The sequence below is a fragment of the Bemisia tabaci genome, chromosome 6 (genome assembly GCF_918797505.1).
Source record: "Bemisia tabaci chromosome 6, PGI_BMITA_v3".
NCBI classification, from domain to species: domain Eukaryota; kingdom Metazoa; phylum Arthropoda; class Insecta; order Hemiptera; family Aleyrodidae; genus Bemisia; species Bemisia tabaci.
The window spans coordinates 40,326,146-40,343,293 of record NC_092798.1 but is presented as its reverse complement, the minus strand read 5'-3'; the positions used below and the strand labels follow the sequence as shown (position 1 = coordinate 40,343,293).

General features: G+C 40.5%; 1 protein-coding gene across 3 annotated transcripts in view; it reads left to right on the top strand.

Annotated features, from left to right (window-relative positions):
- Positions 1-17,148, top strand: part of RapGAP1 (Rap GTPase activating protein 1) — a 711,927-nt gene that overhangs the window by 402,355 nt on the left and 292,424 nt on the right. Inside the window, exon 1 of one of the 3 annotated variants that reach the window (XM_019050725.2) lies at positions 5,571-6,928. The exons of the other annotated variants lie outside the window; for them this stretch is intronic. Within the exon in view, the coding sequence (XP_018906270.1) occupies positions 6,879-6,928 (50 nt within the window). The 5' untranslated portion in view covers positions 5,571-6,878. Of the gene's footprint in view, positions 1-5,570; positions 6,929-17,148 lie in introns of those variants that run through there. 3 annotated transcript variants of the gene reach the window in all.

The window sequence follows — 17,148 nt, the reverse complement described above, 5'->3', positions numbered from 1 at the left end:
GTCAAATGCATGTTGAAGGCATTGCAGCCTTTTAAGGGTATCGCTTTATTTCTGCTGAAGCATCGTGGGAGCCTTTGTTTGGATCCATCAGTGTAAACATCTTGAGAAGGGGACTCTGAGTTCGCTTTACCGGGTCGTACGAGGGAGGGTGGCTGGCGGGAAGGATAAGAGTCAAATCATACATGAGCTTCCCAAAAAATTACTTTTTTTCCTAATGAGTCAACTTTTTTACATATTTTTCGAACTCGACTCGTTGTCTTCTGCGAAATGGGCCTGTTGCAAACTTTCGCTAGAGCTAAAGTAAGAGTTGTTTCTCACAAAAATTGGTGAATGAATAAGAATAAACATGAATGTGGTCTAATGATTTTAATTTCCGCCTCCGCGCCAACCGCACTGTGTTTGGCGCAATGCGTGAAGTATCCCTACAGTCTCGTAGGCGCTATGCGTTTCATGCTGATGCCGCCATGGGCCGCAGCCCATGTGGCCACCCCCTAAATCCGGCCCTGGCAGATTTTGCAGTTATGGGTGTATTTCAGCGTCTCACGAGAAGGTGAAGGATGGGGATCCAGAAATCTGTCTAAATGCTGAGCGCAATATTCGAACGACTCTTATGTCAAAAGTCGGTGGAGTGCTGATAGGAAAATTGCCCACCTGTCGCCGAAAGGCTCACGAAGGGACACGACACACTCCCTTGAGCTTCGTGCTCGTGTCCGAGGCGACGATCCGAATAGTCTCAGGTTCGTTTCTCGCGGCTGTGCAGCTCTCGTGACGTGCGGTGGCGTCTGGCGCGGCGCGGCGGTGCGTGCGTGGGATGAGCCGCAGCCGCAACGGAGCGCGGTCGCGGCGGATTTGATAAGTTATCAACGGGGCCGGCCCGGCATGGACTCGCGCTCGGAGTCGACACTCGGCCGTCCGCGCCACGCGCCCAATGCCCGCGGATCACAATTAATCATGCCAAGGTAATTCGATACTCCTCGTCAGCGCCCGCCCGTAATTGCGCCTCCCGTCCGACGCCCTAGCCCCCGCCCCCGCGAGAACCGCGACAAATTACAGCCCCCCTCCCCCCCGCGGCGGTGCTCCAATCGGAGCACCTAGGATCAAACCTAGGTGCGGAATCGGACGGTGCCGAAAACTTCTTATCGTTCCGGGTATACAGGCTTAAAAAAATTTGGGATACCACTATTTTAACTCCAGAGTAGCTGAAATTGCATATTCGCTAAATTTAAGGAAAACTTAGTTCCAAACCTTGCAATCTCTAAGAAGTATGCTAAGTAGAATGCTATCTCTTTGTCTTCTTATTTTGAGTATATTTTGGGTCGAAAATGGACTGAACAGTTGTTTTCCGACTTCAAAACCCTTCTTCAGACCAGAAAGCTTCTATAAATCGTCAAATTATCTAGAGGACATTGACAGATAAATGCATCCTACCTTGTCCTCATCAAAATGTTTCGCCAACAAAACATAATGCGGGATACCACTTTTCACTTCTTGAGTAGCTCAAATTGTACATAGGCTGTCCAAAAAGTACCGAGACTGGTTCCATAACTCAAAAACCAAGATAGCTAAAGGCTTGATCTTGGTTTTATTTGAAAGATCAACTCAATATCTATCGATTGAGACCAAAATCAAAACTTTCGGTCAAATATTTCAAAAGTTACAACACTGTTTGTAAAAAAAATATCTGGACCCCCTACCGTTTTTTATGACTATTTTCTCTTGCCGGAAACACTCTCTAAATTAATGATCAGTGCACGGTTCTTTTGGAACTAATCATGGCAAAACCTTAGTGATTTGGAAACACTAGCTGTCAAGTCGTCGTCGTCGTCCGACTACGGGTATAAGGGTTCAAAGTCAATGGAAAAATAATAAACCGTCGGTCAGCCACCCCCAAAAAACCAGGGAAATTTTCGGCAGTTGTTGACAGTTCACAGTGCGTGTGTGGTCTACGCTGCAGATGGTGAGTGATTTTGTTTCTGTGTTCGAAATGTTTGATACCACTGCTTTAGCTCTTTCTATGATGGTATCAACAATTTTGAACACAGAAACAAAATCACTCACCATCTGCAGCGTAGACCACGCACGCACTGTGAACTGTCAACAACTGCCGAAAATTTCCCTGGTTTTTTGGGGGTGGCTGACCGACGGTTTATTCTTTTTCCGTTGACTTTGAACCCTTATATCCGTAGTCGGACGACGACGACGACGACTTGACAGCTAGTGTTTCCAAATCACTAAGGTTTTGCCATGATTAGTTCCAAAAGAACCGTGCACTGATCGATCATTAATTTAGAGAGTGTTTCCGGCAAGAGAAAATAGTCATAAAAAACGGTAGGGGGTCCAGATATTTTTTTTACAAACAGTGTTGTAACTTTTGAAATATTTGACCGAAAGTTTTGATTTTGGTCTCAATCGATAGATATTGAGTTGATCTTTCAAATAAAACCAAGATCAAGCCTTTAGCTATCTTGGTTTTTGAGTTATGGAACCAGTCTCGGTACTTTTTGGACAGCCTATGTATATTCGCTAAATTTAAGGATAGCTCAGTTCCACGCTACACAAATATCCAGAATATCAACGGTTTCCGAGCCATCGGCCAAAAACAGTGAGAAAGTAATCGATTTTCTAACCTTTTTTTCGATTTCGGGGATTTTGAGGGGGTCCCTTAATTTTAGGGGGGCTAATTTGGACTCTTATTTTCAACCTCTCATGGATGAAAAAGCCGGTGAACAAAAAATGTCCTCCCTCACAACCGCATTAAGATAACAAATGATCGGACCAAGTGTCTGTCACAGCAGTCAATTATCTTTCGGAAAATCGAAATACGGCGGAAAATCCGCAACGCCGCACGTGGTTTTGCAGCTTTGCTATCGATATGCTCGGAAATCGGGAATAGTCGTTTGTCTTGATACAAAGAGTTCGGCCCAATGTTCGACTCGAGGTTGGAGTGAAGACCAAGTGTCCCATTTCGCCTTCAATTTTGATGATACTTCAAGCACATCCATGAAGCACGAATAGTGGTATCAATGCGCCGTGTGAGTTCGAGATCCTTCCTGTTGTCATCTCTTGTTTTTTCATTTCTCCTCTCAGCAGTATTTTTCACGCAAGTGTCTCGGTTTGATAGTGTTGTAAACTGAGAAAAATTAAGATAAAGTTTACCCCATCATTGGAGAGAGTTTTTCCGTTTTTGTACTGAGAGTCATCCCTGATTGCCGGCGTTTTCGTAAGCCTGCTTTTATTTGAGTCCAAATTTATTGACCTCCTCATAAAATAAATTACAATATTGCAAGCTTTAGATATTTGTATTCATTTCAAACGTTTTTCACAAGTGCGCATAATGCAAATTATGGTTTTTATTATTTTAGTTTTTTCATCAATCAGCAAATCATGAATTCTGGCCCCTAGAACTCTGGATATTATCATAATCAGGAACACTTCGACGACGCATTTGTTATTCAATAAATTCAACGAATATCTGCATCCGTCCAAGCTAAAACCCTCGAACAGCGATACCCATCAAATGACATACCAATGAAAGCAGTCTATTACTTTCAACAGATCTAACTTTCGTCTCATCGTACAGTAAGTCCGCTCCCTCCATTTCTGCGAACGGAACCCTTCCCAAATCCAATCCCGCACACATCAAGGCGCACAAAATCGTGTGGAGCGAATAAACGTCCAGACGACGATGACCACATCATCGTCTCGAGCCGGGACTAATTAAAAAAGACACCTAACTACAGAGTAGCCGGGCACCCGCCCTCCTCTTTCTTGGAAGCGAGTGCTAAACTGAATAATTGCCCGGGCAATTACGCGACGAGGGCGACGCGCGGATGCGAGCGGTGCGTTGGTGTAAATAAAACCCGACGGGAAAAAGAGAAAAAAAGCGACGGAATAAAATGCGAAAAAGTGTGGTTGCTCGTGCGCGCACATCGCGCCCGCTGGACTTCCGATTCTGGTAGCCCCCAGCCGCAGCTTTGCCCGAGCGCAGCTTTCAACTGGTCCATGGTCCACGGATCCAGCGCCGCACTGTGGGCCGGTTTCGTGAGAACTCAGCACAAGTCGTTTAGCCCTCAGGGGTTTACTTCAACGGAGATGCATCATTTTGGTCGTTTCTTATGTCTCCGTACTAGTGGAGGATCTCTATTTTCTCTATGGCCCTCCGCCCTCCGTGGAGATTAACTTGGAGACTTTAACGCTCGGGTAGAAAGATAGGTTTATGAAATTTCAGGAGTTTACACCAACGAAATTGCAACATTTTGGTCATTTCCCATGCAGTGATAAAAATATTTGTGTACTCGTGTTACTTTTGGTTAGTAAAGGAAGTGAAATTCAAAGCAACCCGAATTGTGTGTTGATTTTGACACTATTTGAGGTGAATTTAGCGCAGAAAATAGGTAATGGAGATTCGTGCTTTAATATTTCAAAGCTCTGAATTTAAAACTGGTCGCTTAAAACTTTTTTCCCCTGTTTTTTTCGTATTATAGTTTTTGCCACTCAAGTATTTTCTAGAATGACCGATTCGAATCGGTGATAATTTTGACCTACGATGTATCTCAACCGGAGTTGGCTGTGACGCCTTGCCGTGATGCGACTATTCGTGTTCCACGGATATGCGTGTTGCATGTTCACAATGGAAGGAACTTCCGCTTTTCTCACTCCTCCCAAGATGCACGGACTCATCAGTTGTACACTCTCATAACATAGTATCTATCTAAGGCGAAACTTTGAATCGGTCATTCTGTAAAATACGGAAGCACCATGTATGAAAACACGAAAAAAAAAACCATCAGACTCTGTAAAAACCGACCCGTTTTAAATCGTAAATTATGTATCAATGGGAGTACCTAATCAATGTTGGGAGCTGTAATATATCAGAGCTCTCAAAAGGACAGCCCGGTTAAAACTTTTTCATACTATTTTTCTCATATTAATTTCTGGCTCTTAAGTCTTTTTTAGAATTGATCATCCAGAGCTATACGAAGTATTTCGACTGGAGTTGGCTCTGGCTCTTGCACCTTGATGCAAGTATTTGTGTTCCACACAAGAAAAAATTAGGTAACCTGACAGTCTGTTAGGCTGACTCAATACATCTAATTAACAACAACAATAATAACAAAAACACTAAAAAAAACAAAACAACAAAAACAAAACAAAACAACCACAACAACAAAAACAACAAAAACAACAACAACAACAACCAAAGAACCAAAAAAACAACAACAAAAACCAAAGAACCAAAAAACAACAACAAAAACCAAAGAACCAAAAAAACAACAACAAAAACCAAAGAACCAAAAAACAACAACAAAACCCAAGAACCAAAAAAACAACAACAAAAACCAAAGAACCAAAAAACAACAACAACAACAAACGCAGCAGCAACAACAACGACAACAAAAATTAAAAATAAATAAATAAAATAAAATCAAGTTGATCAACAGATATGGATTTGTTTAGGAACTTTGAGTCAAGTCCCCTGTGCGGATTACCTCCACTGGGCGTTGCAGTTGGTCCGCGAGAGGGGCCCGACTCGTCTCGTCGCCCCGGAGCGGAGCGGCGAGTGCGTCTCGCTCTCAGCTCCTCAGTCTCAGCCCAACTCTGCGCTCGGCAAGTGCGTCCCGCGTGCGGTTTTTCCTCGGAGCTCGCACGCGCAAACGTGGTCTTCACAACGCTCGATCCCTCGCTTTTCTCAGTTTTCCTTGGATTTCTCTCGGTTTTAGCTGCCCGGGCGCGACCCGCGTCGCAGTGTCAAGCAAGTGTGCTGTGCTCTCTCAAGGATTACGATATTTTCCGTCCGTTTTCCGCCTGAGTTTTCACCATTTCAGCGATTTTCCACGTGGGAACGATTTTTTAATAACCTTGGTTTTTAACGGATCCATGTGTGCTTGGTTGATTTTCGGCGTGCGCTCTGAGTGATTTTTCACCACACATCGGTTGAATATCCAACGTTTTATAACCCCAATTTCTAACGGATTACGGTATTTTTGTTCGATTTTTGGAAAAAATTAGCAGTGTTTTTCCACGTGGGATTAGCCGCCATCTTCGAATCGCGTTACCTGGATTTCCGAAGATTTTTTAACTCAGTTTTCAACGGATTGCGGTGTTTTTGGTTGATTATCGACGTGCGCTATCAGTGATTTTCCACCATTTTTTCCAAGTTGCGCTACCTGGATTTTTACGGTGTCAGTTTTCTTGGTCGAATTTTCAACGGAATGAAAAAGTGATTTCCGCAAGCTCTGGAAAAGGAGTTTTTTGGTGCATCGGAGTTGCTTTTGCAACCGTTCATTTTGCCGGAGATGTTTATGTGTTACTGATCGAGCAAAAGTCAGTTTGGATTATTCGTTATGCAAATCAGCGTCTGAATTTTTTCAAATTACTTGCGTTTTCAGTCAGGGTTGCGATTTTTTTTGCGGAATTCGTGTAGTTTCATTGTTTCGAAAGCTTATTTTGCCGTGGCGATTTTCCAGGTTATCGACGTACAGTGCATACTTTACCCACAAAATTATCATCAACAGATCATCACTCAATTTTTCGATTATTATCCTCTAGTAGTCGGTGGATTATGATTTTCAACCCTTACGAATAGTTATTTTTTTCTCAAAAGATTGCGCTAGTGCGTTTTGCGTGAATTTTGTTCGTTTTCCCGGAAGTTGCGCTTTCCGCTCAGCAAGTGATCCTGGTGCTTCAGTGCGTAATCAAGCTGTGATCGGGTGCAATGCGCCGTTTGGCGTAAGCCGCGTGCACTTTCACTGAGGGTCGGGAAACCTGTGAAGCGGGTTGCGTCACTGCCGTACGCAGGCGCCCGCCGGGGAGGGACGCGATGTGCTGCGCGCGATAGTTTTGCGGAGTTACCTTTTTGCACGTGTTGCGATCCAGATATGAAATTCTCCACGGGAGGACGGAAGGAGTATTCTCTCTCTAGGCGAAGGTATGTGTGGCGATGTTGCTAAATTACTTTAAATACTTTATCTTTTTTATGATGGGAGAATGGGATGACATGAGCATCCATGATGATGAAAGGATAGTCATATGTATAGTCGCTGAGAGCGCAAATGATGAATAGAAGTGGGTATAAGCAACAAATTAATCATGTGAGTTTACGTCGTGGAAGAGAGGTTAAGAAAAATGTTGTTTTAAGAAATTTTCACAATTTCAAAAGAAATTACATCGAATGCCGTTTTTAAATTCACGCAATTGAAATACTGTAAAAAGTATGTTGTAAGTGTGTCAAAATCGAATTGATTAGTTGAATGAATACCAATTGGAAATGACTTGTTAGTACGCGATGTCATGATTGGTTTCTTCCAGGATTAAGATGATGCGATATATTTTGAAAAATTGATTCATGAAAATGATTTTCCCACGGACATGAAGAAATTCGATGACTGTAATGTATTTTAACTCCTGCTGACTTTTTGACAGACGCAGGCATTCAAAGCTTTCATCTTGCAGCAAAAATCTGAGAAAAATTCGATTTTTAAATAAGCATAGCTAGTTTCAATCTCTGGCAATGGAACTATTTTCGACTAGATTTCTTTCAATACACGACATCGTAATAACCTAATCTGTGCCTTCAATTCAAAAACTTACTCGCCACGCCATGCATATTTCTTAACTATTTTTAATTGGGATTGGCAACATTATCAAGCAAAATCGTGCGTTTGAAACTTTCTTTTCCGTTGAATGCGGCGAGTATAGCATTTTTTCCGTGGAAAAATAGACGGATACGAATGTTTTGGCTCGCCAATGTGATATTTGTGATAAGAAGGTCAAGGTATTAATTATAGATGACCAGAAACGGTCGACGGCTGACGGCACGCCGAGTAAAAAGTAAAAGTGTATTCGGCGTGCCTCTTCCTCGTTCCCTGATCTATCTGCCTATTAAAATCAGTACATTCATTTCGGAGGAAGCAACTTTCTCGCTAAAAGTTTGAAACTTAAATCGTGCACCTCCTGTATATATTCTTTCGATTTTCTCACAATTTATTTTTATTCTTAATATTTTAATTTGAGCTCATAATTTGCGAAAGTTAGAGAGAACCAGTGAATAAAATCTGAATTGAACTAGAAGAAAACAACCTATGATTTCTGTCGAGGATTTTGAAACAGAAGAAAGTGAAACCTTAAAAATGACATTAAAGGTAATGACTTAAAAAGGTTTCAACTAATGTCGCGAAGCTAAAAGTGATATTTTAAAATAAATTTTCAGCTTTCGCTCTTTTTCTTTCTTTACTTACTAGCTTCCGAAAAAGTTATTTTTAAAGTATCAGACTCCTCATTTTTTCAAGAATTTTACTCATTTGCCTCATCCAAAGGAATATTGATCGGAAGGAAATTTATTTTATCTTAAGCTTGCAGCTAAATAATCGTCTTTCTAGTATTTTTTTTTCATTCAATTTGTTGCATTTTTTAACGTAATATTTATTTCAGTAACGTGCATTCTCTCCTACGTCATTAAACTCAGAGTCAGGTGCGCAAGATTTTGTTGCATTCCACACAAATAAGTTGCGCTTTTCTCGGTTTTTCAAGGGAAATTCCTTCCAGGAATCTCAAATATGTTGATTTTCCGTGCCGACCCGACAACTACCGCAAACTTCGCAAAAAAAGGAGGATAGCTTTTATTGTTTGAGGGTGAAAAGAGTGAAGAGAAGAAATAATTTACTGCATTTTTTAGATCCAGAAATTGTGCATGTGTGCACAGAAGTTCTGCACCACTCAGCCCCCTCTAATTGCCCTGCCCTGCCCTTCTCTTACTCCCCCTCACCCTCGCCCTCCACCCATGATGGTTATCCGTATCCAACGCTATACCCCCGTGCTGAGAAAAAACCACGTAAAAAACATTAGAACGTTGCCAACTTTCTTATGATAAAACTTTTGTATTTGATGAATGTTACGAATATTTGTTAGTTAGGTCCTCCAGAATAAGTTTCAAGTAAAATTCTCGAAAAAATTGAGGAAAAAATACTCGCAAGTCTCCCTGAAAATTCTGATTTTATTAAAGGAAATTTGGCAATGCTTGAATGCTCATACGGTGTTTTTCCTCAGCACGGCATTGTAGGTTTTCTGAACCTTTTCGCATTTTTTTCTCTCCTACGTGTGCTTGTAGATTTGCGGGATTACCTCTTCCAGCAATGTAGTGCTGCATTTTTTAATTTTCCTTTCCGCGGCTACCTCGTTGCTTCTTTTATGGCTGATGCTGAAATACCTCTGATTAATTATTTTGTCGCTGGAAACGTGTTCCTCGGGAATGTTTTAATTGGTCCTTAAATCGTGTTCCAACATCCAATTGTAGTGAAAAACGTCGCGAATATGAAACTTTAATTTTCTGAACACTTTCAGCAACGATTGCTGAGGAGCCGTTCATAAAATACGTATAACGCTAAATTAGGGATTTTTTAACCCCCCACCCCAACCCCTTGTAACGTATTTTTATTTAGGTCCCTGTTTTCTAACACGTAAAAATAAAATTGTGTTATGCTGTTTTCGACCCCTCTCCCGAATACTTTTTTTTTTTTTTTTTTTTTTTTTTTTTTTTTTTTCCGCCGTGCTAAGGAGTAACGTCGTAGGAAAATTCGAGAGTTGCCGATTTTCTTCGGATAAAACAAGTATAATGAAGGAAAGTTATGAATATTTTCCTTCGAAATTCTCAGATATTTTGAATTAAAGTAGGGGCAAAATTTTCTGAAAAATTTGAAGAATATTAAACACAACTCGCTCAATAAATTCGTTTTTATCGACGGGAGTTTGGCAACAACTGAAGGTCCATACGTCGTTTGTCATCAGCACGGCAGTGTAAAGCGTTACGTATTTTATGAACGGCCCCGATTCTTCACTTTTTTGTTCATGACGAGAGATAAGCGACTAAATCTACCCGACCAAATCTACTCGACCTGTTCATCCCGACAAGCAGTGAACTCCGAGGAGCCTGATCCGAATTTCAAAGCACTCCCGAAGCTAGACTTTTCCTCGGACGTGAAAAATACCCCCGATGTGAGAACCCATCCATCGCCAGACGTAGAGTTATTGACCCAGACTCGCGTAATATATGCGCGCGAGTATTTTCCGTCTCCCTTCGTTCCGACGAGTCCGCGGACAAATTTGAGAAAAAGCATTCAACCTGTCACCGCGATTTTTCCCCATCTAATAAGAAGCTTGATCGATTGCACCGGCCGGATTAATCTTCCGACCAGTGGTGAGGCGTGGGTGATCGATTATCGATATTTCCCCATTAGAAACCTAGGTAAAGAATCGATTAATGAGGTGTTCGTTTCGAACACCCTGTTTATCGATCCTTCTCCATAGGTTTGGATGGAAGATTAATCGATTTATCGCAAAGCACGCCACGCCACCGATTCTAACCGCAACAAGTGGACTGAGCATGACTTGGGAATAAGAGAAATAAGGAGTTGAGAGTGGAGGGGAAAATCTAGTGGAAGATGTGTGAAAGAACACTGGCAGATGCATGCGCGGCGCTAATCCGTCGGAAAATTCGGAAAATTCAACAACGCATTGCGCGACCACACACAAACGATGCCGTGCCGAGGAGAAAAGCTGTATGGAAATTCAAATGTTGCCAAATCTCCAGTTTTCCCAGGGAAACAAATGGAAAACGATTAATATGTGATGAAATGTCAGGAAGTTTATTCAGGAGCACAGTTCCTAAGAACTTATATTAAATGTTCCAATGTCGATGAATTTTACTCAAATTTTAATAAACCAGGAAAAAGGAAACTTCGCATCAAATTTTCTTTTCCCACTAAAATTTTTTCACGGCTCCAATCGGACTCATACGTTCTATCGGTAATACTAGGATTTTGGGTTTGTTGCTGTCTTTCCGTTAGGTGCATTTTCATGCCTAAAAGTGGAAAGTCAGGGAAATTTGAAAATTCAAAAAATATTTTGTCACTCAGTTATTTTTTGTAATGTTGCATCAATCCACTTAAAAGTGAGAGAAGGGTGGAGAAGAGGGAGGAGTGCGTTTAAAAAAAACATTTTTTCAGCCCTAAAATAGGACTCGTCCGTATTGGCAACAATTGATTTTGTCCATTTAAGTGTGCGTAAAACAATCCTTGTAGTCCAATTAGAATCAATCATTTTCAATTGACCCAAGCAGAGGAGAACGAAAAACTTGCGAGAAATCTTTATTTCCGATGGATGATTCCAGTAATGTGATCATTCTGATAATTTCACCTAAACAATTGGTCGCACAGGCCTCTTTAAATTGTTAATTTTTCGGGAGAAATGTCGCAACATTCGAATATTCTTTCGGCGTTCTTTCATAACGCGGCAGAATGGTTGGATGCAATTTGCATAGTAATCTTCGTGAGAGGCAAAAAAGAACGAAGAAAATACAGGCGAGGGAGTAATTTTTTGCGCGACACTTAGAAGCGATTATTGGAGAGGCAATGGACTCTCCTCTTATCAATTTTCAACCGAACGAATTGAACGTATTGTTATCCAGCTATTTCGGTATATTTTCCTGGATTAGTTTTTATATAATTCTGACGAATACGCATGATTGTTCGGGGATAGGTCGGAATATTTTTCGATGACAAACACAGAACTGCAATAATTTAGCAGTCACGAGGATCAAGTAGTGAGGTGCTGAAGTGATTTTTGTCAATTCTTTGCGCCTGTTTACTGTGGTGTAGACATTATTTTGTTAACTCAAGTGAAATGAAAAAAGGTTCTTGTTTCAATTTTTGTGGGAAAAGGAGGGCATCTGTATCGAAAAATCGATTACTTTCATTGGGGTAAGGACCTTTCATTCAACAAATCTAGTGAAATATTTAGCAGAGAGCGCTACTTCTATCTACGATTTGCGATCATAAAATATTTAACTTTCAAGTGCAAAATGTCTGTTGTTGAAAATTATTTTCATTTGAAGTAATTTTAAAGTAAATGTAATGTTTTTAATGCATAGTTAATTCCACCTTTGATCATAAAAAATTATAAAGCCCTGAATCCGTGCATATTTCTGGTTATTCGATTTTCCATTTTTTTTTATTGTGAATAACTGGCGCAATTTTGTGGTGTATAGACAACATACGGCTTTCAAGGAATTTATTCTACAACCTGTTTTAGTGAATATTTGGCTCCAACTTTCTGGGTCTGTTTGGACTCAGGATAATTTCCAGTACTGGTTCAAAGAGAAATTAAACCTCACCCAGTTTTTAAAGTTTTTAAGTTTTACCGATGGTGGCATCGCTGACAAGACTTAGCATCTGATTTTGACACTGAGTTACCGTGAGTTCAGCTTCGATGATTCGCGCGTTATTGTCTTCTTTCGAGTAGGACCAAAATAGAATTCACCAGCTGTTAGAGACGGAGCAGTGTTGGGCAAAACATGCAAATTTAAGCAAATCGTGCTTCCTTTCAAGCTCAAGTTCATCTAAAAGGAAATCGAGTCCACGGTTGCAAACTTGTGTATAACCAGAAGGATTCTAATTTCCGTTTTCAGGCCGTTTTACCATAAATCTCTCGAATTAGGTCGTTTTTTCATGATGGTTGATTATTTCGTGTCGTACCTCCGGTTTGATTTGACATTTTTGGGCGCTTTCTGTGCTAAATTTTTCGTGGAACACCACTTAGTTTTGAGTCTTTCAGCATACTCAATTTTCCCGTGGATAGTCACGTGCGGTGGAAATATTCCAAAGCTTTCATCTCGCACTTGCAAAACTTTCTTGAGACTATCAAACTCTTATTTAAACATTTTTACGTAAATACAAAAAATCAAACATTTTTTTTTAAAAAAAGAATTAAAAAAAATAATATCTTGTACCAATATTATTCAAAAATTGTCGTATTTCTTCAGGAAGTGTTTTCCAGTTGCATTAAACCAACCCTTGATCCAAGAAGTCTAATAATTATTTTAAGTATTTTTTTTATTTTCCTAATTTTACTTTTCCATGAGCTTCGTCATTATGGGATAATTTTGGGCTTTTTTTCAATGTGTCACTTGTGTTCCCGTGAGGTGTTGATGAAGACACTTATCTTGTTGTACATTAGTTTTTTAGTTAACTATCGGTGCGTTTTAATGTGCTGTGCCCGATTGACGATTGAAAGCTCGATTTAATTTATCTCGCACCTTCTTTTCCTTCATCAACTCGAAGATTCTACTTTATACGGCTGTTGACTTCTGCCTCCTTAAACAACGCGCAGTCGATAAGATTTGGAGCCATCGAAAGAAATTTACGAGGCCGCGGGTTAAACTCTGCCAAATCGGTGTAAGTTTTCGACGCTCCTGTGGACCTCGCGAAGAGAAACATTTCGTTTTTATTCAAGCTTAATCTTGCAACAACGCTCGTTGATGCATCCGGCTCAGTTTTGACTCGTGCGTTGAGGGATTTTGAAAACTTGGACGTCGAGTCAAATAAGTCATGATTATGATTGCATTATTGAAAGCTGATAGATGCGTTCCTAACTGATTCGAGCCAAGTAGAGCTGCGATGTCGGTATGCCTGATAAATGTACTTTTCTCAAGTGCCGTATTTAGATACATCCTCTGCAATTTGCACATAAATCAGTCGAGAAAAGGAAATTAGTTCTGTGCTTAGCGCTTTATGCTCAGATTTGCTTAAGCTGATTTTGATTTGAAGAAGCCACTTTGATCCAATTGTCTCAAGGATTGGGCGCACCCAAAATGTATCATGTCAATAACGCTCTTCAGATACTTTTTGACAAAATTAAGAAAAAAACAACACATGAAAAGTTCAGCGAACTTTATTGGTTGCATTCTAATCTTAACAAATTGGTCAATGTGTCACCGATCAAAACTTTTTTCTAATTTTGCCTGGTCCGGGAAAAGAAGTTGAGAAAATTCGTCCTCATTGATTTGTCAAACCACCAGTTAAGGTGAGGGAAACAATGGAAACATTCATAATGTATCACGCAGCTTTTTATATAATGAGATGCGACGATTGATTGGTCCGTTCTTGTGAACAATGTACGTTTTCATGATATTATATCACAAAAAGTAGGTTTATAAAATCTGCCACAAACATCTTTAATACTTATCGAATGAAAATTCGACTGACCCCTTATTTCACCTTTTAAGTAAGGTCAGTTATTTTTGAGTCAAAACACTGAACATAGACACACAACACGTGTAGTGTGTTTCTTGCCACACGCATTTCAGCCATCAGAGATAGTAATCCAAATTTTGACAGTGACAACATTCAGCAATTCAGCGCTCCTTCAACTCTGTGGTTATGCAATATGAGCCACTCAAGTGTTGGAATAGTTGCATCAGACCCCTGGCTGCAATGAATGCATCAAATTATCCAAGCCAAGAGGAGCTATGCAGTTTTTCGACAAATGAAACATCAGAATATGTTATCCCCATGTTTGTAAACATTCGAATGCAAATTTTGCAAATTTTCTCTCGTGGTTTAATTCTGATTTCTTTTTAAGGGAGAAAAACGCCTTACTATTTTTTGAAATTTTATCCGATTTTTCCTCACATATCATAATTACTCAGTACAAATTTAAAGCCATAATATTGTTTTGTGTCTCCCTAATATAAAAGGAGATTTTAAAACGCTATTATTTAGTTACGTGATTACAGAACTTCGCTATCCTTTTGTTGATAGGCTCAAATCGCCAGACGGGTCTTCCCTTCACCCGCCAGAGCCCTATAAAAGATATTTGCCCCCGGTTTCACAAGCAGGAAGAAGCTAATCGGTGGAAATGTCCGCACGTCCGACTGACTAGTTGAGAGTACTTTCTCAACAATGCGTCGTGAGTCGTAAGTGTAACTCTCTGTAAAAGTACAAATGGCGTCAAAGACCCAGCGACGACTCGATAAATATCCATCAGTGCATCAATCCCATCTTCGGCACGCAAGATTCCGACCTCGGTCGAGGAATCCGTCGTAGTCACACAAAAATAATAAATCCTGCCCGTCTATAGTCAGCCCCGTCGCTCAGTGGCGCTACGCAAAGCGCCACTCATGAGACAGCCGTATCTTTTGACGTAACTTTCTTCCCGGTTTTCGCGGCCGAAAAGAACTTCTCTTGTTTTCGTTTCAGAGCGCAACATTTTTTTTTTTTTTTGAGACCGATGGTGGGATTGACGATCTACACAACGTCACAGTATTTTGGTCATTCTTAATTGCTCTTTTGAGGGATGAAGTCAGTGCGCACTGTCCCAAGGAAATAAAGAATGCACTGCAATTTTGACCTACCCCAATCGAGGTAAACTTACGCGTTTCTGTTTGAAAATCGACGATATTTACACTTTCATAGGTTCCTCTGTAGTTTTACAAAAAATTTTCGTTGTCAGCTGTGGTTTATTTCAATAAAGAAGTGTTGTCCCGCCGCCTCCCAGGAAACAGAAAAAGAGTCTTATCAAAAGGAGCCTTTCCCAATTTTTTCTGGAACCTGGACATTTCATCAACATGTGGAAAAATTGAACTCCTTTATGATTCTACAAGCCCCGGATGAAAGTTTTACTTTAAGTTCAAAGTTGATTTTGGTCGTGCAACTTCGCAAAGTTTACATTATTTAGTATTTAAAAATTTCCTCGCATGCACTCCGAATGTAAACATATTTTCTTGTCAGAACTAGAAAGAGCTCAAGCCAGAAATTAAGGTTTTTTCTCCGTTACTTTATGTCATTTCAACCACTTTTCAAAGAATATCTGAAGTGTCCAAAAAAGCGGCAACTTTTTGGGAGGCATCTAACTAGTTTATCGCTAACTTTTTCTCCATATCCCTTTTCCTCGGTCCAAAAACCTATGTACTCCGAATGTGAACATATTTTCTTGTCAAAACTAGAAAAAGCTCAAGCCGGAAATAAAGGTTTTTTTCGTCACTTTATGTCATTTCAACCACTTTTTAAAAAATATCTGAAGTTCCCCGAAAAAAGTGGCAACTTTCTGGGAGGGATCTAACTAGTCTACCGCTAACTTTTCCTCCATCTCCCTTTTCCTCGGTCCAAAAACCCGTGGACGGCGCCTCACCTAGCGTCGCAGGTATGTCATTGGTGGAGCGGTGTAAGAAATTACTCAACAACAAAGCGTTCTCGGTTTTACTTTCTATAGAAGCCAGCTAAGCAGCTCCCTCTTTGTCTGGATGTCGTCCTTTGCCTTCTTGGCCGCGGCGAGCCTGTCACCTCGCCTAATCGTTTAATTGTCGAGGTGTCAGCCGCGCGCATCCTCGGATCAATCGCGTTATGATTGCGTTTTCGGTTTTGAGGTTATGTCATCGGGTTTCCTGATCGCTCCGACCCGAGCAATTGGGTCAGCTCCGTTGCGTCATGCGGTTTTCTCCCGAGAACTGCCCGTATGAGTGAGAACCTCGTAACTGCAAGGGGAACATCATGTTAATCCGTGGTTTTTGTTCAGGATATGAATATGTGTGTGGCGATCGGCAGGGGGTGCGGAAGGGTTCAGCCCCCCTCCCGTTGCTCTACTCTGAACTTAGAGTGACCGGTGGCTGTTGCAATCCTGCGTCGAGGAAGAAGTTCATTTTGAATGCTGTAAGATTGAAATTCAACCCTGTAAAAGTTTGTCAGGTTTATCACGTGGTCACCCTGACTAACTTCAGATCAATGGGCAAATACCGTTGGGTACAAAATATTTTCGTGGAGATGACGAGTAGGTGTGGTGGTATAAATTCCAGTGAACTTTGGTACCTGAAAAATTCAAAGCACATCTAGTAATTGTACGTATTTTAATGATCTGTGAGGAAATAATGAAATTCATTTGTGACGTATAAAATACAAGCCAAAGAACCAGCCGAAACAACAATCATGATATGTTTTGGTCGGTATACATTTTATCATTGCATGCGATAATCTAATCGGTTTGATGCTTTGATTGTTATCAAATTTGTGGCAAAATTCTTGGAATCAATAAATATTAATGCAATCGAGCGTATTACTATGGGCAGTAACCGACAGTTGCATAAAAATTTCCGATGATGTCTGGCTCATCATTTCAAAGGCAAAAAACTCCCAATTACAGCAGTAGTTTACATTGTTCTATATGGCATAATGCCATTCATATTATCACTAGATCAATTAAACGCATGCGTGGCTATATGCTAAGTGAAGGAGCCGTTTAACTTATACGGAGAGAGACATTTCCTATTTGTATCAAAAGTGTTTTTTCCAGAGTATTTCCGCCTTTTATCATTTTGAACAAGTA